This window comes from Convolutriloba macropyga, chromosome 9 (genome assembly GCF_964194025.1).
Source record: "Convolutriloba macropyga chromosome 9, txConMacr16.3, whole genome shotgun sequence".
NCBI classification, from domain to species: Eukaryota; Metazoa; Xenacoelomorpha; order Acoela; family Convolutidae; genus Convolutriloba; species Convolutriloba macropyga.
The window spans coordinates 22,032,717-22,060,156 of record NC_134476.1 but is presented as its reverse complement, the minus strand read 5'-3'; the positions used below and the strand labels follow the sequence as shown (position 1 = coordinate 22,060,156).

General features: G+C 38.5%; 1 protein-coding gene across 1 annotated transcript in view; it reads left to right on the top strand.

The window, feature by feature from the left end:
• The window catches only part of LOC142346155 (uncharacterized), a 132,420-nt gene that overhangs the window by 85,871 nt on the left and 19,109 nt on the right, over positions 1 to 27,440 (top strand). Inside the window, exons 15-17 of the mRNA XM_075398664.1 lie at positions 496 to 706; positions 1,003 to 1,185; positions 13,808 to 13,947. Coding sequence (XP_075254779.1) covers positions 496 to 706; positions 1,003 to 1,185; positions 13,808 to 13,947 — 534 coding nt within the window. The remainder of the gene's footprint in view (positions 1 to 495; positions 707 to 1,002; positions 1,186 to 13,807; positions 13,948 to 27,440) is intronic.

Sequence of the window (27,440 nt, the reverse complement as noted above, 5' to 3'; positions counted from 1 at the left end):
CTGCAGCAAAATTGGAATACCCCAATAACCTCGTAGGGCAACCATTGTTTGTACTGACTAGAGGAATTGAAAAATTTATATATTCGAATATTTTGAAAGCAATAACTTTCTTTCTTTAATATTTGCTGAAAACATCTGTGTGAAAATGGAATATAAAAATACACGTTCGAAAATTCAACTTTAAATTTTAATAGACTCCACTTTAAATTTAGAATAAAAAGAAGGGAGGATCTTTGTGCGATAATTCATGAGATCCATTTTCTGGTAGATTCAACAAGATAACAAGGTTCTCTTACTGAACTCTGCTAGATTTTCAGTTTTGCGCATTAAATTGGAGGATTAGAAGTTTTATCCCAGATAGTAACAGAATTGTACGGGATAGTCAACCTGTCTCGATTGGGATGACCAGAGCTCTTGAATCACAACTTTAGTTTTTTCCCACTTGCCTTTCGATTATAGAGCAGACACAAAGCTCAAATGCACTTCTATTTTTAGGCTAACAAATCGTAGAACCTTGAACAGTATGACTCCTGGTGAGACTTACAACCTACTATTGATTACAAAAAGTCGAGGATCGAACCCACTTCAAAGAACCCAAACATTCAAGGAATCCACTTACCCGTCTCCTGTGACAGAAGATTCCACTTCGAGAGTGTTCGACTCTCATTCTATTCGCATGAAATACACAGTCATCGGGTTGTACAAGGTTAACAATTATACTTTTACTAATGACCGAAGCCAATTACTCTTTTAATATCGATTGTATTTCACACTGATTGTTATAATGTTATTTTTAATGGTATGCGTTTTAATACGGCTAGTCCCACCTGCTATCAAGCTCTGTATAGACCATGATCAATGCAAAAACAGGCCTCATTCTTTGTTCACAATACATCATGTTGATGAAAAAACAAATGCCCACGGGTGAAAATGGAGAGCTCCCATGCTTCGTACATTACTAAAGATTGTACCATTTGATACAAAAATTTAATTGTTCTCCAGGAAATCAAAATAACCTCGTCCCCAGCGGCAAATGGATGTCCATGCATTACATACGACTCCTCGGGCTACTCGATGACGTCACTGGTTGCGGGTGAGGAGTACAATTTGTTCATGCAGACCATAAGCAGAGCGGGGCTTCAAAGTGCAATCAGAAGTTTTACCCAGTCTCTACCCGTTGATAGGGTAACTAGAGCACATTTTATACACTGCTTCAACTTCTGTTTTCCATTTAATTTTCAATTCTTTTCGCCGAATTGTAACCCTAACGGATACCTCAACGCTGAAAATTCCGAATTATTGAATCGAAAGATACATTACCAAACAAAGCATTAAAACTGGAGTAAAAAATGTCAAATATTTCTCATAGACTTTTTGATTTGTCTTCTCAACTGGGGTTTTCTCAAGCGTTCCCAGTTACTGCGATACGATTGGGATTAATACGGGGGAATCAACTGGGATACATGTAAGTGATTTTTTTTAACATTAGCGGTTCTTTGCGGCGAAATTTTCATTTTTATCGCATGAGTGATCAGAAAAAATGTTCACAGCTTCGAACAGGAAGCGTTTTGAACAAAAATGCTAGATTTAGAAAACTATTTCAAGCACATAGTAATAGGATTGCAGTCAAACAATCTTCAGATAAAGATCTTGAACAGAGTTGCGTGAATTCATTAAGGATACCAGACAAAAAGAAAACTATTTAAAAGAAAAATTTGAGTAATTTTTCAGGTACTAAGCAATCTATGACATATTAATAGATGTTCCTAATGTAATGATATATATCCCGGGTCGAGGTTTGGTCACAAAATAATGTAAGATTAGCGGTGAATAGTGGCGAAGAAAAACTCTTTGCACCGCAAAGCGCCCGCATCCTTTAGCATTGAATGCGTGAATTTTTGCGGTTAAAAACTTTTTTTTCACCGCAATCACCGGATTTCTTACGAAAAGGAAACTGGCGTACATGGGTTCAAATCTCTCACCTTCTGCATGTCAACAACCTCTTATTCCACTGCACCATCCGTCCTTTACTTCAATGATATTTCCTGTGAATTTAAGATAAGCGTTGAAATTAGCTGTGAATATTTGTAACATTCGCAATTTTAGCGGTAAAAAATTTTTTTCACCGCATTCTGCTGGTAGCGGTGAAAGTTTTACTTCACCGCTCAAGCGGCGAAAAAAAATTCTCCGCTTAAAAGTTTTTTTCACCGCATTCATCGCATTGAACACAAATTTTACACTTTTACTCAAATTCACCGCAAATCTTACATCTTTTAGCAATTTTTAGCGATGACACATCAACCCGGGATGCGTGACAGGTCAAAAAATGTTGAACTGGATTTCTTGTTTGTTTCTCATGATTTATTATAATGTTAACCTAAAAGTGTTTCATTACACTTTCGGCAAATTTAAAATCAGTTTCGAAGTCAAAGACAGGACTAGACGCATTAATGAGAAACTTTGCAGCCCGGACTCTAGTGTCAGAGTCTTTCAGTGACGTATCAGAATAATGCCAGTGTAGATGGACGATTGAGCACTGATTCACGGTGGCCACATGTACCTTTGGTTGTGAATTATGTTCAGGTTAAATCCAGTTTCCTTTTTGAAATTACCATGAACGTTCGGATTTAGCTTGAGGTGCCAGACCGAAAATCGATATGTCCAGACCGAAATTAATGCACCAGGTGGCATCGTGCGTTCAAAATTACACGGTCTGGAAAAAATGAACGCACGATATTCTGGACATATGCAATTTTGAATGTCTGGACAAAGGCACTCTCCGTCTGGGAGGGTCTGGACATAAGCACTTTCCGTCTGGGACGGTCTGGACATATCGACTTTCCGTCTGGCGTCTCAAACTGGGTAGTCATACGACGATATAAGACTTCTAAAAACTGCAACGCAATGGAAAAGTTACAAATTGGTTTTCGGACCGCAGCGAATCGAACCATGATTCTCATTGGCAGTTTTAATAGAACTAAAAATTTCTTTCCAATTTTTGTTGTCATCATACCAAGTCACGAGAAGTTTCCATGAATTTTTGGTAGTTATCCCAAGTCGAAGTGGCCAGACCGAATTGAGCTCTGATCAGACCATCTTCGAGCGCACACATGTTCTCGGTACGCTCGAATTACGTGGTCTGGAAAAGGCTTCGAGCGCACTTTTGTCTGAACAATGGTCTGGAACTTGCCTGATCAGAGGCCACTTTGGTCTGGGACGGTCTGATCAGAGGTCACTTTGGTCTGGGACAGTCTGATCAAAGGCAGTTTCAAGCGCACACTAGACTGATCAGAGGCCGATTCGAGCGCACACTAGTCTGACCAGAGACCAAGTCGAGCGAAATTTTTTTCAAGTTTTTTTTTTGGTTTTTTACTGACCTTTGTTGTCTCTGGTAAGAGTCAACAATAAAACAACATTCTGATCAGAACTCCATCTGAAAATCTGACTGGTTTGATCAGAACCAAGGTGTCCAGCTGATAGCAACTACTGGTCCACTTAAGAAAAGATCAAGACGCTTTTATGCAAAGCTGTCTAAGCTCATTTATTCAGTTAAGAGCATAAATAAATGACATGCTCAATAAATTTTTTGAGCAATTTTTTTGGTTTTATTTTCATTAGCAATACTTTTAGGATCGGATTTTCATTGGTTGAATATAAGATTGATAACACTGATATTCATGAAATGAATATATTATAACGATATCGAGAGATTTGTTCATGTTCAAAATCATTCTCTGATCAGACTATTTTGAACGCACTTTAGTCTAAACAGAGGCAAATTCGAACGCAGTTTTGTCTGATCAGAGGTGATTTCGAGCGCATTTTAGTCTGGTCATAGGCAACTTCGAGCGCAATTCAGCCTGATCAGAGGCTATTTGGAGCGCACTTCAGTCTGATGAGGGATGGATTCGAGCACAAACTAATCTGATCAGCGTATGACTTTCAAGCGCACAATATTCTGATCAGAGGAGGTTTTCGAGCGTATTTTAAGCGCACACGGGCTTCAAGCGCATGATAGTCTAATCAGAGGACACTTCAGTCTGGGTCGGTCTGATCAGAGGTCGGTTTTGTCTGGGACGGTCTGATCAGAAGCCACTTTGGTCTGGACCTCAACCTGGGATGTAATCTTTAGATGCGACCTAGTCTGTAATTTTTAAATTCTAAACACAGTAAATTTTTCAATAAGTTTGGTTTATAGAAAAACGATAAAAACGACTTTGCATTTTTATTCCTTGTATGATCAGAGCCGAAACTACCGAATTTTGGAATCTAAAGATACATTACCAACCAAAGCATTAAAATTGGAGTAAACAATATCAAATATTTCTCTTAGACTTTTTGATTTTTATTCTCAACTGGGCTTTTCTCAAGCGTTCCCAGTTACTGCGATATGATAGGGATTAATACGGAGGCACCAACAGGGATACGTAAAAATGATTTTTTCAACATTAGCGGTTTTTTGCGGAAAAATTTTCATTTTTATCGCATGAGTGATCAGAAAAAATTTTCACCGCTCCGAACAGAAAGTGTTGTAAACAAAAATGCTAGATTTAGAAAACTATTTCAAGCACATAGTTATAGGATTGCAGTCAAACAGTCTTCAGATACAGATCTTAAAGAGAGTTACGTTAATTCATTAGGTATACCAGACAAAAAGAAAACTATTTAAAAGAAAAGTTTCAGTAATTTGTCAGGTACTCGCCTTCTGCATGTCAACAACCTCTTATTCCACTGCGCCATCCGTCCTTTACTTCAATGATATTTCCTGTGAATTTAAGATAAGCGTTGAAATTAGCGGTGAATGTTTGTAACATTTGCAAATTTAGCAGTGAAATTTTTTTTTTCGCCACCTTTTGCTGGTAGCGATGAAAAGTTTTTTTCACCGCTTGTTTGGTGAAAATTAATTTCTCCGCTTAAAAGTTTTTTTTCACCGCATTCATCGCATTGAACGCAAATCTTACACTTTTACTCAAATTCACCGCAATTATTACATCTTTTTAGCAATTTTTAGTGGTGACGTTTAAAAACTCGTTTCGTTTTTAAAGTTTAATTAGCAAATAAATTGCATAATTTGAAGTACGCAAACATCATACTAAATACTTCGCTCTGTGATTATGCTTACTATGTAATCAAACTTTATGTTAAATAGAGCTCAGAACTGTTCAGTCAACTTTCGATTTTGATATATTTCAAATAATTGAATTTTTTTAATTGTAAACTATTAAAACTTAATTAAAGTTTTGAAGATTGAGATTGTAAAACATAACTTTAGGAAACAAACAACCCCTTTAGATTTTGGGAAATCCTTTTTTTCTCTCAAAAGTGTCGCAATTGGAAGTGATAGAATTTGTTTTTGAAAAATTGGTTTGCTACAAATTCTTAATAAGGTTGTTGGCTTGCGATTCAACGCCATTCCGCGAATAGGATATATTTGAAACAAAAACTGGTGGACGTAGACGTGGAGCAGGGGAAAAATTGATTTTCTGAGGGGGACCAAGTCTACAAAAAGTAGTTATCATCAGGTAATTTACCTCAGTGTGTGAAACTTGGTAGGCGTTCAGGTTATTCAATTGTTTATTGAAGTCACATCAATTTTAACGTAAGAGAGGCATAATTAACGTGGTCCATAATGCGAAGTGAATAAATTCTTTTGTTTTGATCAATCGTGTACTTTGTTGCTTGATTAGTTATTAAGGAGTAGAACAACAACAATACCAAAACAGTACCATAATAAAAGCTGTAGCTCAGGAGTCGACCTGTAGAGAAGTTGGGATAACAAAAACATTGTTGAGTGAGTTGAACTGACTTGATAAAATCAGAACAACAGTTTGCGCAATTGGAAATCAGAACACCGAAAAAAACTGAAGAACCGCATTGAGAACAGGCGGCCTAACTGAGAGCTCGTAAGCTCTATTGTCGCGAATTTTGTCACAAAGTTAAAAAACTATTTTTTATGATAAACTCTTGTTGACTTTTTATTTGATTTTGTGATGTTTTACATTTCCTGCTCAGTATTATGATGTTATTTGATTACTCATATCAATTCATTATTTTAACTAGAGTTTCGATAGCCAACAAGAGCAACGTGGGGACAAAATATCCCTCCAATAGAAGTCTGAGAGCCATCAAAACACCCCTTTCAATTTGTTAGTTTCGGACGCTAGTCGGTCCCCAGCTAGTCAGCCTAAGCAAAGTAAAAAATTTTACAGTGGCGCAATTCGACAGTTGGAGAGGCTGGACGACTGTGGTGTTGGCAGTTGAACAATAGTGGCATTTGCTAAAGCAATTGACGAGTGAAGGAGAATTGACTTGTGCAAAGACGGTTGAAGAAGAAGGAGAAACCCGTGGACGGAGTCAAGTTGGGTCTTGACAGAGAGGGAGAAAGAGGATGCGAGTGTGCAGAGCAGTTTACAGTTGAAATGGAAATTTGACTGTGGGTATTGTTAACATTTAGTTTGTATTGAGATTAGAGTTTAGTGGGTTTTGACTTAGTCGAGAGCGAAAGTTGCTTGAGGCGGAGTTTGTGTAGAGTGTCCGCTTTCTTAGTGAAATTTGTTACAGGGCATTGGCCGAGATCAAGAGATTTGTGAGGCAAGGTGAACAGAGAGTTGCCAGTAGAGAGTTAGAGGTAGTCTAAAGGGGAAAAAATAGGAGAGCAAGTTCATCAAGACTGTCATTGTTAGTAATTTGTTGTTCTTGAGGAAAGAAGGCAAGTTCAGAGTATCAAGAGCTTGAAACAGGAAGTTGGTAAGCTGGTACTTGCCATTGACAGTTGCGAGTGTGAGGCTAGCAAGAGTAGAGAGAAAGATAGAGAGAGTGAGAGAGTGTGAGAGGGAGAGAAAGGGTAGGGAGAGAGAGAGAGAGAGAGAAAGAGAGAGAGAGAGAGAGAGAGAGAGATTTTCCACAGGTTTAATCTTTCCTTCAAACAGGCAGAGAGCAAAGAGAAGTTTGCAAAGTAGGCCAGTGGTAGTTCAACAGCAGCAGAATTTTAGTATAGATTGGCAAAGCAGATTAAGTCAGGTTAGAGGTACAGTAGTTACTGATTTTAGTGGAGGAGTTGGTCTAAGCAGAAGCGAGAGGCCAAGAAATCTTCTGAGCCAGTGAAAACTGTAAGCCAGACAAGAAAGAGTTAGAGTTGAGAAACACAACGAAAAAGTAGATTAGAAAAAGAGATTGATAATTATTTAGTAATAATGGATTGGAGTGCGTTTCCGTTTGTAGAGTATTTTCAGTCTGGAAGGTTTCCGAAGTGGGTGGTCTGGAGAATGTACTACCTAGACGGTGTAGACGTGTTACAAATGAATGAGGATCAAGTTATGTCGTCATTGCTTGTTCTACTGAGAGGTTGGGCGTTGCAAGCGGTTTGGGATTTGCCTTTTAGATTCTGGTTGTCGGAAAAAGGTGGAGTGGTAATGTGGTTAGGAAAATACTTTGACACCATTGAGACGAGGCCATCAATAGGCAGAGAAGAAAACTGTGATCGTACGGATAGTGGTAGAAATGTTGGAGGAAGTGTAATTGTAGAAAAATTGGAAATTGAGAACGGTCAGGCAGGAGGCAGGATAAAAGACTTCTTAAGTGAGAACTCAAGTGAGGACAAATATTGAGCTTAGTGAAATTAATTCAGAATTAGAGAGAAAAGTATGCAGTGACCAAGAAAGAAACATGAGAAACTACCAGAACGTGATATATTTGCTAAAATTGAGTGAGGAGCAAGCGGAACACTTAGGTGTGAATATGTTGGGAGACGCGATCAGGGAAGAGCAACTAGGCATTAAGTATCGGTCCGATCAAAGAACCGGACAAAGAATAATTGAGATTCCTAGTGAGTGGTCCGAGACAAACATTGCTTCTACAGAGTTTGAAAAGGAGTCGTTTGAAAGTTATAATGGAGAAGCGTGTTGGCGAAAAGAAAATGATTATAGAAGAGCTGAACAATTCAAAAAGTTCGATAAACAAAAAGAATTGGGGGTTAGAGAGTTAATGTAACAAGTTGAAAAGGAAGACGGGGTAAGGAGTGCCGTGCGACAACGACGCAGGTAGATATAGAGAGCAAGAAACAGAGAAGACTACAGGAAGGGAGTTGGGAACAACTTTTGTCAAAGTTGGAGAAAGTAGATGCGCCTGAATGTTTTGTCTATTACGTAGACAACTCATCAGCTAACGATGGAGGAGATGAATATCTCTTCATGAGTGAGTCGGACTCTGAGGGCAGTGAGGATGAGGAAACAGAGCTCCTCCGAAGTTCTTAGGATGTACTCAAAAGAAAAGCCTTAAGGATGTACCTCTCGTGGCACCTGAGGTTTCGTCTCTGGTAGGAGGCGGTGAAATTGATGTGAGAGAGATTGAGTCCATTCAAAGAATTTTTGCAGAATGTCTGGCCGAGGACAATCCCAGAGCTAATTTGCATGAGGAGATCATTACCGTAGTTGAAGAAGTCCCATGTCTAGTTGAGAAAAGGTGTTGTGTATCTAGTAGAGATGAAGAGAATTCTTTTCGAAACAAAAATAATATCAAAAGGAAAAAAATGGTTACGTCTGTCTCACAGGAGTTAATCGTGGACCTTGGCGATGTTCAGACTCACAAATAAATAGGATTGGACAAACTTGTAGATATGTTGAGTGGAGTGGCAACCCGGGAGACTTAAAAAGGAACCGGCTAAAGCGGTGAGCAGTTAATAATCCCCATGGGGACAGAGCGGTTCAAGAGTTTGAGGCAGACTTAGAAACTAGTACACGGGCAGTTGTGGACTTTCCAAACGATAGGATCGTAGTCCAGAGTCCCAAAATTATGAATAGACGGGATAGGATTCAAGTTCTGTCGAAAAGTTGTGAAGTAGATATCTGCTGGTAAACAACAGGGGATCTTGAATTTAGTGAATCAAGCACGTCTAAACAAACCTGCCTATGTTCAAGTCCCTGATAACTGCCCCTCAGTGGTTTCAGAGGTACATCCAGGGGACGGTTCAGTTGAATGCAGATTACAAGTGACGTCCTTAGCTATAGTCGCCAAGTTCGATTGGAAAACTCATCAGAGATGCCGATCGAGGGTTTATGTGTAGCGGTTTCTACCAGAGAGCGGGATCAACTATCCAGTTTTACAGAAGTAACAGAAGTAATTGTGATTTGTTCAGATATTGACACGATGAAAACAACTGTACCCAATAAGGGGGTGATAGAGGCCTGCAACCTGATTCAAAGGAATGCCAAGAACTACAGAGGAGCTTTAATCGTACATTGGGTCGTGAGAACCAGTCGTGCTGAATTAGGTCCGAGCTCCGGGCCAGGCTGGAAAAGAACTTGTCTAGAGTTGAAGACGCGTGGCCCGAAGATGAGGAAGTAAGGGAGATTTTTCCGGTGCCGGTGCCGGAGGCTGATACTGAGCGCCCGATTAAATCGGACGTCCAATTAAACAAGATTTGCTTGACTACCCCAATTTTAAGTGAAACCTGAGTTTCTTAACTTGTCCTAACAACTGGAGAACAGCTGAATTTTCTTTTTTTGAGAAAAGTTTGAGATCTTTGGAGCTGATCTTTATGAAAAGCCAGATAGCCTTAAGAGAAAAATTATTTTTTCAATTTCCAAATCAAGGACGAAACGTAGGACATCGAAGAACGGCTAGGCGGAAGAGGGTTGGTTTTGGAAGTCAGTACACAAAATTTTTTTAAGGAAGCGGCTAGAAAACTTCGAAAGTGATGTCAAAAAGAGAAAACTATGATGGAAATCCAGAAAGAGGGAGGAGGCCGAATGGAATAGAAGGTAGAATGGAGGCCGACTCAAGTCGCAGTGAGCAATCAGCAGAATCACGAGGCTCATCTAGTGAGGACTTCGGATCCAGGAGTTATGGGCAGAATTTAGACGAAGCGAGTGAGTCTTGCAGTTCAGCGGAAGACTTAGCAACTGATGAGTGAACAAACTGGCGAGTAATTCAATTTAGAAGTTTGAGCCATCAGCTAATTCACAGCACTAAGGTAACAGAGAACTTGATCACAACCGAAGAGTTTGACCTCCGGTCTACTCTTGACAGTGAAGCTGGAGGTTCCCTGAAACAATCAGAATCAATCAATCACTCAAATGGCATAGAGTGGAGGACAGACATATGAACTCCCAATATATGAACACAGGAGGCGAGGGAACAGAGAAATTTCAGAGAATTAATGAGGGAGATATAAGGCTCAGCAATGTGTCGATGGTTGAAAGAGACTTCGATGACCAGTGGTTTTGAATGGGAGCGGCGTTAAGTGTGTTAATCAGGGCCAAGGTCCTCGAAAGGAAGGTTATCATTTTTTGGGGTCTTCAAACGACTTTGGAAGCAGAAGCCATGAAGTCCATGGAATGCCAATTGTATGGTCCCCACCTGTTGATAGCACAGGCGATGTAGTGTACAACAGAAGGGGGCAGTCTCAGTTAGTTGTCAAACTGTATTATGCGTGGATGGGATCAATGGGTGATATCCACAGCAGAAGGGAAGGGAGGAGGTCTGTCAGAGTGGATTCTGTTTCAACGGTTGTCGAGACTCGATGTCACGAGGGACAATGTGGTTTCAGACAAGTAGGAAGGAGAGACGGAGAAGGCTGAAGCTGATGAGAACATTGTGCTGGAGGAGGAGACCTCCAGATGTGAGGTGGCGGTCCAGTGAGGAGATGGGAGGACATCCTTTCAAGCATCGAAGGAAGAAAGATCTTTGAGATAGCATAGTCGGTGTCATAATCTTCATCACGATAGCTTTTTCTTCTTCCAATATCAAATTTTGTGTTTCAAATTAGTTTCTGTGTTTAATCATTGGTCGTTAAAGTGCTAAAGTTAGTCCAAAAAATGGTTTATGTTGTTAAGTTTGTTTATCTGGCGAAAAATTGCTTGAAATTTTTATCCAAATTGTTACTGGTAGACGGTGCATGGTGTATCAGTGTTTAAACACAGAATCTTTGCCCCTGAATATTTTCTAGAGCATGCTAGTTAGATATAACTAACCTTGAAATATAACTAACCTAGTATTCAAAAGGTGAGTTGAACCAATTTAATTGGATTGATAGTTTCTAAATTGTTCAAATAGAGTTTTGGTGAAATGGCCGGAATAATTGATGAAAGGATTCGACGGTTCAACTAACCAATTTTGTGTAGATAAAATTAAAAGAAAGTGGTGTTGAGTTTCCACTTTATTAGTTGTTATATGTGTTGTATCTATAAACAGCAGCGAGTTCTTAATTTGCGTAATCCTTCTAGTTGTTGTAGCCATATTTGTTGATTTAAATCCAACCGCTGTAAATTTGATAAGTGCTCTATAGTAATACGTTGATGGTTCACATGTTGGTCTACTAGGCCTACATTAGGTGAATAAGTCTGTAGTGATGTTTTGTGGAATTTTTAAAGAAAATTAAGGTTTGCATTAAGCCAAACCTACTGATAAGGGAGACTAGATGAATCAACAAGACCAGCAAAATATTTTTAAGATTGAGGCTTGTTAAGAATTAGGTCCAATTCAAGTATTGGTGATTATTCGGGAGAATTATAATCTAGAATGGTGGAGTGTAAATTTTGGTAAATCAGACTTTTCTCACAAGAGTGTCGCAATTGGATATGATAGAAATTCATTTTCGAAAATCGGTTTCCTACCAAATTCTAGTAAAGTTGGCTTGTGATTCAACACCATTCCGCGAATAGGATATAATGGGAACAAAAACGGGTGGACGTAGAAGTTGAGCAGGGGAAACATTGATTTTTTGAGGTGGACAAAGTTTATAAAAACTAGTTATCATCCGGTATTTACCTCACTGTGATGAAACTTGGTAGGGAGTTAGTACATACTTGGGGCACGTTCCATCGTTTGCACTTTTGGGGAATCTGTTTTATAGATACCAAGGGAGAGATTTTAAACTTTGAAACAAGTCTAATTTTCTTGAGTTGAGTGGTTGACCGATCGATTAAATTGTAGCTTCAGAAGTCTGATACGGCTTTGTTTTACTTTGAGTAGCTTGAGAAAAGTCAGCAATGAATGAAGATGGCGTTTAGGTTATTCAATTGTTTTTGAAGTCTTGTACGTTGTTGCTTGATTAGTTACTAAGGTTTAGAACAACAACAATACCAACACAATACCATAATAAGAGCTGTAGCTTAGGAGTTGACCTGTAGAGATGTTGTGATAACAAAAACATTGTTCAGTGAGTTGAACTGACTTGATAAAATCAGAAAAACAGTTTGCAAAGAACAACAGTTTAAAATCAGAACAACACTCTTGTTGATTTTTGATTTGATTTTGTGGTCTTTCAAATTTTTTTCAGTCATTTGAATTTATTTGATTACTCAAATCAATTCATTAATCCAACTAGAGTTTTCTACAGCCAACAAAAGTAACGTGGGGACAAAAGATCCCTCCAATAGAAGTGTGAGAGCCATCAAATCACCGCTTTCAATTTGTTAGAGGTTTGGGCACTAGTCGGTCCCCAGCTAGTCAGCCTAAACAAAGTACAAAATTCTACAACCCCCAAGCAATTTTATGTTGTTCTTTGATCAGAAACTCTGGTGCATTCTTGTTTGATCAAACATATTTATAACACATTTTAAGAAACTTATTCAAATTGCGTTCTGCAAGAGTTTTTAGGACAAACCGCTAACCGGGAAGTTATTAACTGTTAGCTTTTCCCTCAAAAGAAACACGGGTTGCTGAGATGATTGCTGATAAAATAACTAAATATGGGAAAAACAGAAAACATTTTATACTTTTTCCTCGATCCATATGGGAAATAGATGAAGAAAAATGTAGATTTCAAGTCGAAGTTCGTCAGCAATTTTTCAATTTTTCATTGGTCATTGTTGAAACATCTTAAATTGAGATTAAACAGTTTCCCGGGTCAAGATGTCAGCGCTCTGTCGGAGAAATTTTTCTTAAGAATTTCGCGGTATGCGCTGAAATTATGTATGAATTGTACTGAATGCGCTGAAATCTTGTGAAGGCAAATAAATTTCAGCGCGTATTCAATGCTTTTATTACATAATTTCAGCGCATATTCTGCACATCTCATACACAACTTTTTACACTTTTTTCAGAGCTTTTCCTACAGGAGCATCCGGTTCAGAGCATCCGTCTCAAAATTCAGCGCTTATCAGCGAATTTCATACAAAATATTCAGCAGCTTTACTACTGGATCAGATTGTCCATCTCTTTCTGGAAGATATTTCATTCTGTCTGTGGTCGTTTACGTGTGCGTGTTCGTGTGTGTGTGTGTGTGTGTGTGTGTGTGTGTGTGTGTGTGTGTGTGTGTGTGTGTGTGTATTTGTGAGTGTGTTTTTGCGTGTTTGTGTTTAATTGTCTGTGTTTGTGTGTGTATGTGTGTGTGTTTTAGTAGTGTGTGTATGCGTGTGCATGTGTGCGTTGTTTTGTGTTTGCGTGTGTGTGTGTGTTTTATGAAGGTGTGTAATTGATTAATTGATTGCTTTATTACAGTTTCTGTGGTTATTAAGCGGATTAATTTGTAAGAGTTTTGAAAAATTGACCTTTTTTAATAATTAACACTTTGTAAAAAAATGCGATGATTTTATGTAGAAAGTTTTATTGAACTTTTGGCGCATATTTTACATATTTTCAGTGAATTTCGGCACTTTTCAGCGCATTAATTGTGAGGTTTTTGTTCTAACATTTTAGCAAATTTCAGCGGATAATCATTTTCGGAAAACCTCTGGACCCGCGTTTTCATATGCTTTTTTAATCAGAACAACAGAAACCACCTTCGATTGCTCCTCCTTGTGATTAGATTCATTTTTTTAAATAATTTTTATAAGTATAAACAATAATCATGTTGGTTTTTGAACAGGTAACGAGCGTTGACAAATCCTCCACCACCACGGAAGTGTCTTTCACAGTGCATTTCGAGTCTGGTGTAGGATCTACAGTTTTTGCAGTCCTCAAAGACGAATCCGGCTCAACAATTCATTCTGGCACTTTGGACTTCTCGTAAGTAGTGATCATTTTTCTCAAGCAATTATCCTCCGGTCCGATTTCATTTTTGGTCTATTAATATACGAAGCTGATCATTTTACATTGAGATATTATAAAACATCTTAAGTGGCCTTCTACTTCATTACGAAATAAAAGTATTGGATATTTTATAAAGAAAGGCAATAAAATTAACTCGAATGCTTAGAAACAACAGAAGAATTGAATATTTTGTTTTCAGAAGCTAACTGCTATTCGGGCTGATGACCATGCGAAAACCTCACTAATCATACTAAGTTATATATGGTAATAGGAATATGGTTATAAAACGATACATGGTAATAAACTACACTTTTTGGTGCCCGGGGATCAAAATAAGATATACATTTCTTAGCAGTCACATATGGAAATATTAAGTTCACAAAATGCCATTAAAGTCTATATTTAAGGCAGTTGCGCAAACTTAGCGTTCTATTGGTACAGCAGCATACAACGCGTACTCTGAAGAAAAAAATTTTAAAGGATGAATTTGAATCTTAACAACCATAAAAAGATCATGTATAATTCCTTCTATTTATTGCAAGATACACAAAGAAATGGTGTATGTCTTATCAGTAGTAAATATAGGGAGCACTGGGAAAGGGGGGGGGGGTTATCATGCCATGGGGATAATAGGGTATAGATTTGCATGGGGATAATAGGGTATAGATTTGCATGGGGATAATAGATATAGATTTGCATGGGGATAATATGGTATATAATTGCATGGGGATAATATGGTATATAATTGCATGCGGATAATATGGTATATAATTGCACGCGGATAATACGTTATATAATTGCATGCAGATACGTTCTTATGCGGATAATGTGGCGGTAATTGTCTCGCCGTCTGACTTTCTTTTTCCCCTAACTTGACCGTCCGCTTATTGAACTTAGGCTAAAGAAACTTTCGTACAAATTGAACTGAAATTAAAAATTGAATCAGTGGCGTTCAAATTAAAGCAACACTCCAAACAAAATCTGAACAAATCTCGCACAAAGTATTTCTCAACACTATTCTGAATTCAACACACTATGAAATTGAGTTTGTACACTGTCCCCTTTCACTGTTCGCCGCTACTTTCTGTAGCTTCTAAATCAATGAATGAACAAAAACTTTGTTCCTCCTCTGAGCTGCTTCTATCAAAGTCAACAATTTGGTCATCAGAAATGTCCTCATCTCTTATTCCTCCCGCATTAATGAAACCAGGATCGGGCGGCGAATAGTGGCTGGCATTGTCCAGAAGTAGGTTCAAGTTATCGCTACAGTGTTTTCTCATTCTTTTCTCCGGGGGTGGTAGATATGTTGGAAAGTCCCAATCCACTTCAGTGTCACGAAAAATTTCACTTAAATTGTCACTATTCTCTGTACTGTAATCCCAACTTATTTGACTTTGGTCAGGATCAAACCACCCGAGCGAACTAGACGTTTCGCTTTGATTATCGCCCACCACAGAAAAGTGTCCATATGGGAGCGTTCGCAACCCATCTCCGCAGATATATCTCTTATTATCAAATGCGGATAGAGATATTTTATTAGCTGTCACCGTTTTCAGTACATGATTTTCGGATGTTATTCTTGTATTTACCGCTCTAACTGGTTTCGACGTTTGGAGAGTTTCTTTATATAATTCGTGGGTGAGAAGTTTTTGGGCTGCCCTGGTCACACCTTTAGCAGACAACTTGCGACAACCTAAACAAGGTAAACATGTTTTACAATAAACTATTAAGTTTTGTTATGTAGTTTCCTCCAACGCACTTAACTTGCATTCAAATTACTGAGGGAAGGGGTTAGAAATTATTCATTATATGGACTCACTTTTTGATGTGATTGAATACATCTTGGGTTTGAGGCACACAAACTCGGATATGTAGTCTCCACTGAATTCGTCCTTGAATTTAAGGACTTCAGACTTATTGTTGTTGTCGTGAAGTGGGTGGTCTTCTGGATAGGATGAAAAATCGAATTCGTTTTTTACTTCCGCAGATTGGTTGGCTAAATCCTCATACAGATCTTTTGACTCAATTCTATATAAGAGGCTGTCTGTATCCGAGTACAATGGACGACATTGAAAGTTTTGTCGCATAACTTGATAATGAAAGCGGTACATATAGTACTTAGACAAGTCGAGCACAGTTGCACCCACAATAGCCGGCGTATTCCATGTTATAATTTTCGGCTTGCTGCACATAGCGGCCATTTTCTCCCCAAATATTTTGAATCTCTCAAATTCAAATTTCGAAACAAGTTTTTCTGCTCTCTCCGCATTTCGTGTAATTTCCACCCTCGACTGTCGCCTTTTCGACTCAATTGTTTTGCCATATACAGAATTATTCATGAGTTTATAATAATTCTGTTGGAATTTATTAGTTGCGTTTTTCCGCATATTGCTATTCAAGGTAATATACGGTTCGAGCCATCGTTCCTGATTGAATTGCAGCACGCGGTGAAGTTTCGTTATACGTAATCCAAGTTGCACATATAATTGGAGTAATTTATAATGGACTACGTAGTTCTTCTTGTCAAACAGTGTTTGCAGTAGTTTAGGGACCTTAGCTTCAGGAATATTGTACTGCTCTTTTAGGTTGATTTGGAAATCGCTTAGCCACACGTCTTGTACAATTTCCTTTACAGGCGCTAGCGGATAATCCCTTTGGTTGTCGTGAACGTCTGTAGGACACTCCAGATCCACTTCAGCAAAGTAGCCGATGGCAGAATCCTGAGGCATATTCAAGATCTGGCTAATGGAAACTTCATTGGCAAATCTAAAGCTTCCGATCGGAAGCAGCTCTTTCTGCATGACACCCCCATACAAATTATTAGCGTCGATGCACAACCCGAATGTGGAAGCCTCTTCTGGGTTGAAGCCCGGTAAGAACTGATTGTTGGCTTTGAAGTACCTCGTTTCGAATACGGAAGTAATTCCGCCTCTTACTGACTGTTCAATCATGTGCAGGTGCTCGGGTTCTGTCAAAAGTTCTACGCGTGCTTTTGTTATCCGTAAAGCTGCATCTTTTGCCATATTTGGCGCTGTGAAAAATTGCGCCACGTCCAATCTGTATGTCTGGAAACTGATTTTGCGACAGTATTCCGAACAGCAGGCCAGAAGGGCAACGTCCAGTTTCAAATAGGAATCGTGGTAGTCCTGCATTGTCTCACAGTTTAGCAGCTGCCACATCTTCTTCGCTTTATCTAATTCGGACTCATTGATTGATATTTTTCCGTTTTCCAAAGAATTCGTCCATTTGCTGAGAGTCGGCAGCTCCCTCTCCGCAAACTTTGACCGGTCGCTCATGTAGGAATAAGGGTAATAACCCTTCTGCTTCAGAAGTTGTCTGTCAGGTGCAGGAATATGGGCGAACATAGACTCCATTATACCAAAATCTGACTCTGGCAAGGACTCCACCAGCTTTTCGAGAGATCAGTTGAAGAGTTTGTAAGAATCAACGAAGCGTAGATATTCGTAAACAGGTACGACCTTCCTGTCAGCCCTCTCAACTCTATCAGCTTACACTCCCAGCATCATTGCAATGTATTTTTTGTCTGTTGCTGGTATGACGTTGATTGTTGTTGTCGGTTCGCACTTTTGCAGACTAAGACAAATATGATGGAGGTCATAATTTTGGATGTTGTGTCCAATTACGGGAATAAAATTGGAATTCCGGCGCGCTCTGTTACACTGTGGGTGGGCCCAACCCAGGAAGCCGCCGCTGTAATGGCAGTGGTCCAGATCTTTTTCGTCAGTTTCTGAGAATTCGTTTTCACAAATCCAACACTGTTTGCTCGCATCTTTATGAAGTGATGATCGGTCACCACGGAAGAAAGGGTGTTTGCGCTTCTGTTCGTGTATATCCTTAGCAAGTTTATGAATCATTTGAACGAAATTTTGCATGCAGTTTTCCGAGCTGTCCAAATGAGTAAATTTGGGCTCGAGGTTGCCGTGCTCAATAACAGTCAATGCAAAGCCACATGGTTCGTGAACTTCAATTGGTCGCGATGAAGCTCTCTCTTCACTTGGAGCACAGGAGGCCACTGGTTTGAGAAACGACTCGAAATCAAAATAGATGACTAAGGGAGCAAAACAAGTAGCTGACCAGTTTGTGAATTTGTATAAATTATTGTCTGGTTTTGGCATGCGGATAACAGCTGGTGGATTATTACCGCAAACTTCAACATGATCCTTAAAGTTATTAACATCCTTGTGACACAAGTAAAGACAGTTCCGGCATAAGTGAAGAGTTGACTTGAATTTGATGTTTTTGATGAAGCAGAACAGCCTGCACAAATCTTTGATAAGAACGTAGTGGTGTTTATCATTCTCATAAAGAAGAAGCAAATCGAGGCTCAATTCGGAAGTTGTCCTTTTAGACACCCTCATTGGAAACAAATCTCGGTTTTCAAATCCAAAAACGTTTACCTCTACGTCGTTAAGTGTTTCAAACTTATCAATGTCATTGAAACCCATGGGCATTGAAAACTCACCAGCAGGCTGAAGCGATGACATGTTTTGATAGAACTCGGGTGATGTTAGCTTTAAAGAGTCATTTCGTCCTTCTTCTCCCTCAAAATTGTTGCACTTAAGATAGGAAGCTGCGATAAAGCTGTAAATGAAACAGTTGTTGTCTGTATGGTTCCTTATGTTGAGAAGGGCTCTACAATTTTGTAACTTTGTTGGTAAGGCAATAAATGAAGATCCAGTGGCCGGTCTGTATTTGGCGAACTTAATATTGACGCGAATAACTCTTTCCAACATCCAACCACTTCCAGAAGAGGCAAAGGTGAACAACACAGCGAGCATTTTTTCCAACATTTCTACAAAATTGTCATTTGAGAGCCCTTCAGCGTACACAGGAGTCACAAGAGAGTTAGCGAAGATGGTGATACGCTCGTCGTCTTCATCAGGGTCACGAAATTGTTTGAAAAGTTGCAGTTCTGCTGAGAATTGAACTTTTTGCGGGCCCGCTGATAGTTTTTGATCAATCAGTTCCTGAATTCGCTCCTGTTTGAACTTCATGAACGCCTGGAGGTCTCTTGCTGGCACCATTTCGTCATCCGTGGGTTCTATTGAGTAGGATTGAAGACTGCCATTAAAAGCTGACTGATCGGAGGGTTGAGTAGGTTGAAACTCAGCACCAAAGACTGGAATTGAATGAACTGACCTTGCATGTTGGGCATAGAGGTGCGAACTGTTGAATCCGAGTTGGCAAGCCCGACAACAGTTTGTGAACCTTGAATGTTGAGTTTGCATGTGTTCCTCCAGTTCTGACATTTTTCGAGATGTAAACTCACACAAAGAACAGTGATAAGTTGGTAATTTCATTTCATCTGGATGAAATTTTGTTTCATGGCGAGAACGATTTCCTCTAGTGCTAAGCACAGAGTCGCAATACCGACAAGCAAAAGTCATGGCGATAGAATATAACAACTTGACTTGAATATAACAACTTGAATTGAATTTAGGAAAGAATTGAATGATTCGGAAAACTAGTATTGCACTTTGTGGTAATTGCATTCGCTACGAAGGGTGTTACATGAAGGCATTCTGTATAACAACGTAGTTTGGTGGGCGCCAATTTCAAACATTTGAATTCGTCAAAGTTTATTGGTTGAAACTGGCGGGAAATTTTCGGTTCGAATTTTATTGAAAATAAACGCAAAAAAGATATAAAACACTTTCCGATTTCAAAACTATGTGCTAGTAGACCCTCAGAGGAGTCATACCGAGTGTTGTTTTTGTGAATTACCTAAAAAAACGCATTTCAAAAAGCGGAGAAACATGTTACTTTCTTTTGAGTTTTTCAAAAAATTGCCATTTTAGACCTCTTAAAAAACGGGTGGTTAGAGTTGTCTTACGCTGTCAAGTGTGATGAGCAAAATTGCTCCCCGGGACGAAAAACATAGGTCCGCACTAAAAAAATTGCTCTAAAACGAACCGAAAAAAGTTATTTTTTCTGTCAATCATCATAAATCAATGTCATTAAATGACAATTACATGACAGAAACATGTGTCTTTTTTCTGAAGCCTTTTTCGATGACAGGTGTTATGAGAGAAATTGTTGCCGTGGGCCCACAATGTGCAAAAATGCAAAGAAAAGCGATCTAACATCTTTCCTTAGGGTACTTCATATGCTAATTAATGCCAGATGTTAATGTGACATTGATGACCAGATGTTTTGGAAATCGGTGAAGGAGCCATTTTTCGGCCATGATGCTTATGACCAAAAACATCCAGCATGTCCCCACAAAGACATTGGAATAAAAAAATTTCCATTTTTTTTTTCATTAATTAGCAATTATGTTAATTAGTCACTAATTAGCCGTTAATTAGGCGCTAATTATCTCAGTAACGGTTAAGTTAAATTTGACGAGCGTGATGAGATGTTTTGCAGGACACAGTGTGCTGAGAAGCCCTGCACCATCAGTTTCATCCCAAGTGTTTTTTGAAGCCCTCATTTTTGGGGTCAAAGGTCAGAGGTCATCTATCAAAAAAAATTTTTTTCTCAATTTTTTCAAAATTTTTTTTTTTCACAAACCTGCTTTTTTTACCCTGTTGAACGAGAGCGCAAAGCTAGGCGGTGCTGCTAGAGGACGTAAAAACTTTTTTTAACAGAACCTAATGACATCATTTGGGTTTTCAAGTGCAATTTTTCGAATTTTATCTCTGACGGATTACAATTTTCGACAACTTTTCCAATTTATGAATTGGTTTCAGAGTTCATATGCTGCTACTCTTTTGGCATAATGTTAACAGGTCTTTTGAGCCAAAAACCGCACACATTTTGCAAAACAGAAATTGTGTTAATTCCATATAACTTTAGGCTTAACAAGCAGATGTTTAGAATTTTTATTGATTCGAAAGTCTAATTGTGGATTATTACCACAAAAACTAAACAGTTCATAGTGATTGCAGTACATGAATGCCTGCTTGGAGAATGATATCTGTGCTTGCGTCATAGGGGAAAGTAAAATTCTTCCCTGAACAAGTCCGAACATGATCACTTACTTGAATTATATTTTTGTCTAAGTTTTGAATAGAAACACAAAACGGACAAAAAAGAAGTTGTATTACAAATTCAAGAAATAGAAACGAAGTAAAATGTATAACACAAACACGCACAAATTAACATCTCAAATTTGAAACAGTTTTTTATATGAAAGTAAAATTTCAAGTTCTAATTAAGTTAATTTAATCGAATAAGTCCATCAAAGAATTTTCTGGTCGTCGCTTTTTTGGTGCACCGCTAACGTTTGGAGTCTCTGAACACGTGGGTGTTTGGAAACTCTCGCTCATAGCCTCTCGCTTTGGCGTTTGAAAAGTTGTTCCGGACAGAACGTTCTCGTCAAAGTTATCGAAACCGTTTGGAGGGTTCCTGATTTCAGCAAAGAGAGATGGGCTGGGTGCCGGCGTAACAGTTGGACTTGGGTCAATTGCCGGTGTTGTGGGTAGACTAGATAGTGTCGATTCACTGTGAGGCGAATCAGGTGATGAACTGATTCCCCACAAATTGGCCGAATCATCACAAGCTTGATATGCTCCGAGTTGATTTTCAAACAAGGGTACGCACTCACAGTCGTAGCGGTAGAGAATTCGTTTGGTTTCTTCAGGTAATGTGTCCATATTACAATCTTGAAATGCTGGCAATACTTTTGCAGGTAAGTGACCTCCTGAGGTAAGAATGCTGCATTCCGAAGGGTCTGTTTTTTCGGGCAGGGCGGCAATTGCATTTATAAGAAGCTTTGGAAGAAGACAGTGATGGTAAGTGTTCCAGACATTGTCTTGTTTTCGTTGTTGGATGAGAACAACAAAGTTTTCATAAACTGTTCGATAAACCAAAGTTCTTTCACAGGAAGACTCTGATTCTGCGAGAATTTTAACCGACATTTCAAAAGTTAAGTGTTAAAAGAATTCAATTAAACAGATTCGAATTTGTTGCTGGAAACAAACTGCAATTTTACTCAACACATATATGAATGCCGCTGAATTATAACTCAGGGTTTCTGTGTACAACTTTCGCATTTGTTTCACGTAAGCTAGAGGGTCACATCTGTTTTTAATTTTGAGCCAACATACACACAATTTTAACTTGAGCGTACCACAGATTGTTATCTAGGGTTACATCTGTTTTCAATTAACTGTTGTTATATATTGTGTTCAATGTGTAGTTTCTTATCTGAGGTCACATGTGCTTTTAATTTGTTGTGTATATGATTGCTTTATGCCTTTGAAATTGTGTTCAACATGTAAGTTTCTTATCTGAGGTCGCATCTGTTTCTAATTTCTAGTGTATATGAGTGCTTCGAAATTGTGTTCAACATGTATGTTTATTATCTGAGGTCGCATCTGTTTCTAATTTCTAGTTTATATGAGCGCTTTATGCATGTGAAAATTGTTCAAAAGATCACATTCGTGCACCATATGTTTGCCATAAAAATTGTAATGAACAGACTCAAGTACGCCGTAGGCGTACTTGAGACTGTATTCGCCAATCATTTGTTTTTAATTGAGTGTTTGATGACACACGTGTAATCCAAGCTTGCCGTCGCCCCTGAGTTGGAGCGTTCACAATAATTGTTAAGGGAAATAATATCAAGTTGCGGCATGCCTTTCACTTCCACTAAAGACACAGATTTCGGCGATTGTTATTTCGACATTTCGAAAACTGATAAGCGCTTGATCAGAGCAACTGTGAAAACGTATGAAAGGACGGGTAGCTATGTGTTTCTAAAATTGTTCAAGAAAGCGGAAAGCGATTACGAATTTCAGCAGAGAGTTTCTCTAACTGTTCAAGAATTTGAGAACTTGATTGAAAAGTCAGCAGATATACGCTCTCAGTTCACAGAAGAGGAATCAACAAAACCCCCTCCAGCAAAAAAACCACGATTCCAACAAAAGTCAGAAGAAATTTCCAAGACCAGCAACAAAAATGGTTGAGGCGATGTACGAGCGTTCACCACATTACTTTAAACAATTTCAAAAACAGTTCAAGTTTCAGATTGTCGAAGAGAAACCTACCCTTTCTAACACAAATGTTTATGCAGTGTGTGCCCATTTTGATTCTGAGTTTTGCGGCTTAGTAACTAACCATTATCACGTTTTGCTTGATACAACAACTTTCGAAAAGGAAACTTTGAAAAGAAAGCAAAATTTTCCTGTGCCTTGTATTTTTACAACCTTCAAATTTTTATTTTCGACTGCAACAACTTTGGAGACTAATGGAGACGTTTTTACAAAGCTCAAATTGGCGGTTGAATTCAACAGCTCCGCAGATAAAGTTGACTCACAGACAGTACGCAAACAACTGCCAGCTTTTGCCTGCCACAATAATATGAAAATTAGCAATGCAAAACAAGTGAATATAAATCAAAAACTCTGTGCGAAGATGACAGTAGTTGCTCAAAAGACGATCTACAACGCCCGTCCTTTATCGAAACAAGTTCAAACTGATTTGGTTAATAGTGAAACTATCCGAAGAGTTGAAAACATTTTGTCTGGTCCTCATTCTGGTGCTTTTTGTCAAATTATGGATATTTTTGTTAGTGGATATGGAAAATTAAATATTGATACTGATTTGTTGAGTGTTCGCCTTGTGTACGAAGAAAAAATTAAATTTTGAAAAAATAATTTATTGCAATCAAGGAAGGGTTAATACAGCATATGAAAAGCAAAGCGAATTAATTGAGCATCACTCAGTTTTACAATTTTTTGTGAGTTAAAAATATAATGAGCAATATAAATACAAAAAAGTCCACAAAGTTTTGAGTTTTTACTTTGAATTGGCTGATCCTTCAGTAACTGATAAATTTTTGCATTTTCTTCTAGAGAAATTATTCTTTGGTAGACATCTTTGTATGACGAAATAGACTGTCCGAGAGGATCAGCGAAGAACAATTGATCATCCTCCTCTTTCTGGCACAATAGTAACCAATGGGTGCCAAAACTTTCTGCAGTTGCTGCGTTAACAATTAGGAAACTGTTTGGTTTCAACTTTTGGGGAAAATTATTTGCAGCGAAGACACCCAGAAATTTATGGTTGAGTAAAGCACATCTTTGAATAAAATCATTGATATCATCTTCGTCCATTTTTTTAGTTTGTCAAAATGTGATTCTTTGATACTCTTCTTGCACTATCAACAAAAATTGTACTAGCTTTTTCACCAATAATGAAAATTTCAATATTGTTTGGTAAGGCCACAGAAAATTTTAACTCAACAGATATTGAACAGTTTGTCAGTTCAGGGTGAATAATGTCATGGGATGCTTGTTGGGTACTGGTCAAATCAAAAACCATTATAAAATGGTTTGGGTAATCTGTCAAACTTATTCCATGTCCATTATCAATGTAAGCTAGATCCGATATTGTATTAAAGTAAAGACGTTTGTCGTCAGCTGTAGATATTGGACTATCTGCCACAGGCAAACCGTTTCGATATACATAAATCTGCTCTAGGTTGAATTTTCGGAAATGAAATGGATTTTGCCGGTTGTTACCCAGAAAAGCTTCAGTTGTATTTAAGCAGATCGCCAGTCGGCGAATTGGTTCTCTCGCAAATATATCTTCTTGTTTCCAGCTGTGTAGACCCGTTGAAGCCAGAAACGTTTTTGTGAGCGTTTCAAGGTAAGGATAGGAGGCGGGACTACTCAATAATGTTTTCTCAATGGCGGACACAACAGTGTCATTGAGGGTCATCTTCCGCACATACAAATTAGCTTCGACAATTTTTACTTTGTATTGTTTCGCAGCATCATCAGACATTATAACAAAATCATCAATTGAGCGTCTGAATGCAATTCGAAGTGTCACACCACTTAGCAGATGTCTGTCGCAAGTGAAAAAGTCTACAGCAATTTTGCCATAGAATGTGCATTCAGCTGATTGTCTCACCAAAGTTTTTCTTCTGTTCACTTCTGCAGTTGATAGCGTTCCCGGGTTTTCCTCATAAGAGTATCCCTGACAGGCCAGCCATGTATTTTTTGCATCTTTATTATGTGAGAACTCGGTCTCAATGAAACTTTTGTGAGCATAATTTCCGTTAGCGTTCGAAATTTTCAGGCCATTAGCAGAAACTGTACAATCAGAGAATAGTGAATGTAACACATTATTGCAAAAGTAGGGAGAATCTGTTTTTGTAATGTCAGCGGCGGCTGTAGCGTCATATTTCAAATCAGCTTCAGAAGACTGGACAATTTTACATTTAACTTCGAGGAAAATTTTTTGTAAATCAATGAAGTTGTTTCTGTCACCAGCGACTTCAAATTCTAACATGGGTCCGTTTGGGCTGTAGATTGGACCCAATTTTTGACAAAAACTACCATCAAAAGTCACCAGCAGTGAGGGTTTTTCAAATAAATCCAATGAGCTGTGAGTTGCTTCTGAGGGTAACAAATTAGCGATCATCGTTCACTTTAGCAAAAAAAATCCGACCGACTTCTTTTTGGTGCTCTATGCGTTGAAATGGTCTTTCTGCGTTTCTCGCCTACTTTCATTGGCTTGCCTCGTATTGATTTCCTCCGACGTGAAGTAATTCGTCGAGATCCGCCAGTCTGTTTTTTAACAGTTTTTGAAATTGTGTTCTTAATTGCTTGTTTAGGAGATTTTTTGTTGCCCACTACATCGAGAATCTCTGGTACACTTTGTTTCAGGAGCTCTTTCCCGATACGTTTAGCAGTTGGCAAAATGAAGCGACGTGCTAGGGGAAGTGCAACACGTCCAATTCCTGCAGCTAAAGCTCCAAAACCACTTCCTCTTTGTCGATAATGTCCAGAGAAATGAGGCAAAGACGTCGCTTGATTAGCATAGTAAGAATCCATTTTATTGGGAAAACTTTTTGAATTGTAGTGTTAGAATAACTTTTCCAGTTCCCGAAAACGGAACTAATTGTCCTGTTTCCGTCCGCAGTTCAATTGAAATTGATTGAATTGTGTTGGTCAAAAGTTTTTTGTAGTCTAAATTTGTAAAAACGATCCGATGAGTTGGTTCAAGCTCACATACACTACCGTTCTTCAGACGTTGTTTTGAATCAATGACTCTCAAAAGAGGCGCCTTAGTGTCACCGACGTATTGGTATTCAATTATGTTTGTATAGATGAAAATAAGGTGCTTTCCAGCACAAAGGTTGGCTGGAAATTCCCCATAATATGCTTTTGTATCATCACTTTTCATAAGCCTGTTTTCATTTGGATTCATTTTGTACCCAATATGAATTCCGTTACCGTCAGGAATACCTTCAAAGCCAATGATGCTGGGGATTTCTTCACTGGGAAACGTAATTCCCTCATATTTCCCTAGCAAAACTTCGTATTTTCCAGAGCTCTTAATTTCTCTGAAAGAGAAATTGGGTAATCCAACTGTGCGCTTAATTGTGGCAAGAAGTTGCGCCACCGTATCAAATGTTCCTGGCATAAAAGCTAGTTTTTGCCCGCTATAATGTCTAGAAATAACATTGGCTCCAGAAGACATCTTTGGGAATCTTCATAATCTTTTAAGTTGTATACAGTCAGATTTCCGTTTACAATATTTTCTATTTTTGTTGGGAATATGATTTCACTTAGCGCCACTCGCCAATCACCTGAAAGTTGGATTTCGTCATTAAAAAAAATCCGAAATGATGCAAGTGTGTTTGAATCAAATATTTCCATTGAAGCTGATGAAACCACGTGAACTGTAAACTCGTCTTCAAACCGGTTATTGGACATTTTCAACGAGAGGGAGCCTGACAAGTTGTAATTCTGGTTGATAAAATTTTCCTTGAATTGGTTCGTTGTTAGCGTCGACTAAAGAGTATGTTGGTGGGTTTAATGTAGGTATTCCCGTTATTTCAAAGACTTCGTCTGTGAATGATTGCTTATAACTTTTCCGGAAAGCTTTGTCCTTTTTAACTATTCTCACAAAATCCCCAATGTAAAACTTGGGCTTCTGAGTTGTGCTTTTTTGCGCGATCAATGACACTAACCGCGGCACATCCTTTTTGGTAACTTTATTTGGGGCAAGTTTAGTTACCCGATTTACTCTCGAATTGATTGTTTTCACAAATTGGTCTAATTGGTCAATGTAGGAATATGTCCACTTTTCTTCAAGGTACCGATGAATTATCTTTTTTAGTGACCTAATGTTCCTCTCAGCAAATGCAGACTTTTTTTCGCTGAAAGTACTGTATAAATGAATTCCACGTTTGTTGCACAATTGTTTGAAAGCTCCAAGAAACACTTTACCATCGTCAACCCACACTTTTTCAGGCTGCTTATTTTTGATCATCTTTTGGAATGCTTCAGCTGTTTCCGTCGCATAGTTTTTTTCCAAGGGTTCCACACGCAAATATCTTGATAGACAGTCAACTGCTACCAAGAGATATTTTATGTTACGGTTATATTTTGCTAGTTTGTGAACGTGCGCAAAATCCAATGACCAAATCTCATTAATGTCCTTTACAAAAACTTTAAGCCGGGGAAATTTTAATCGAATTGAACGGT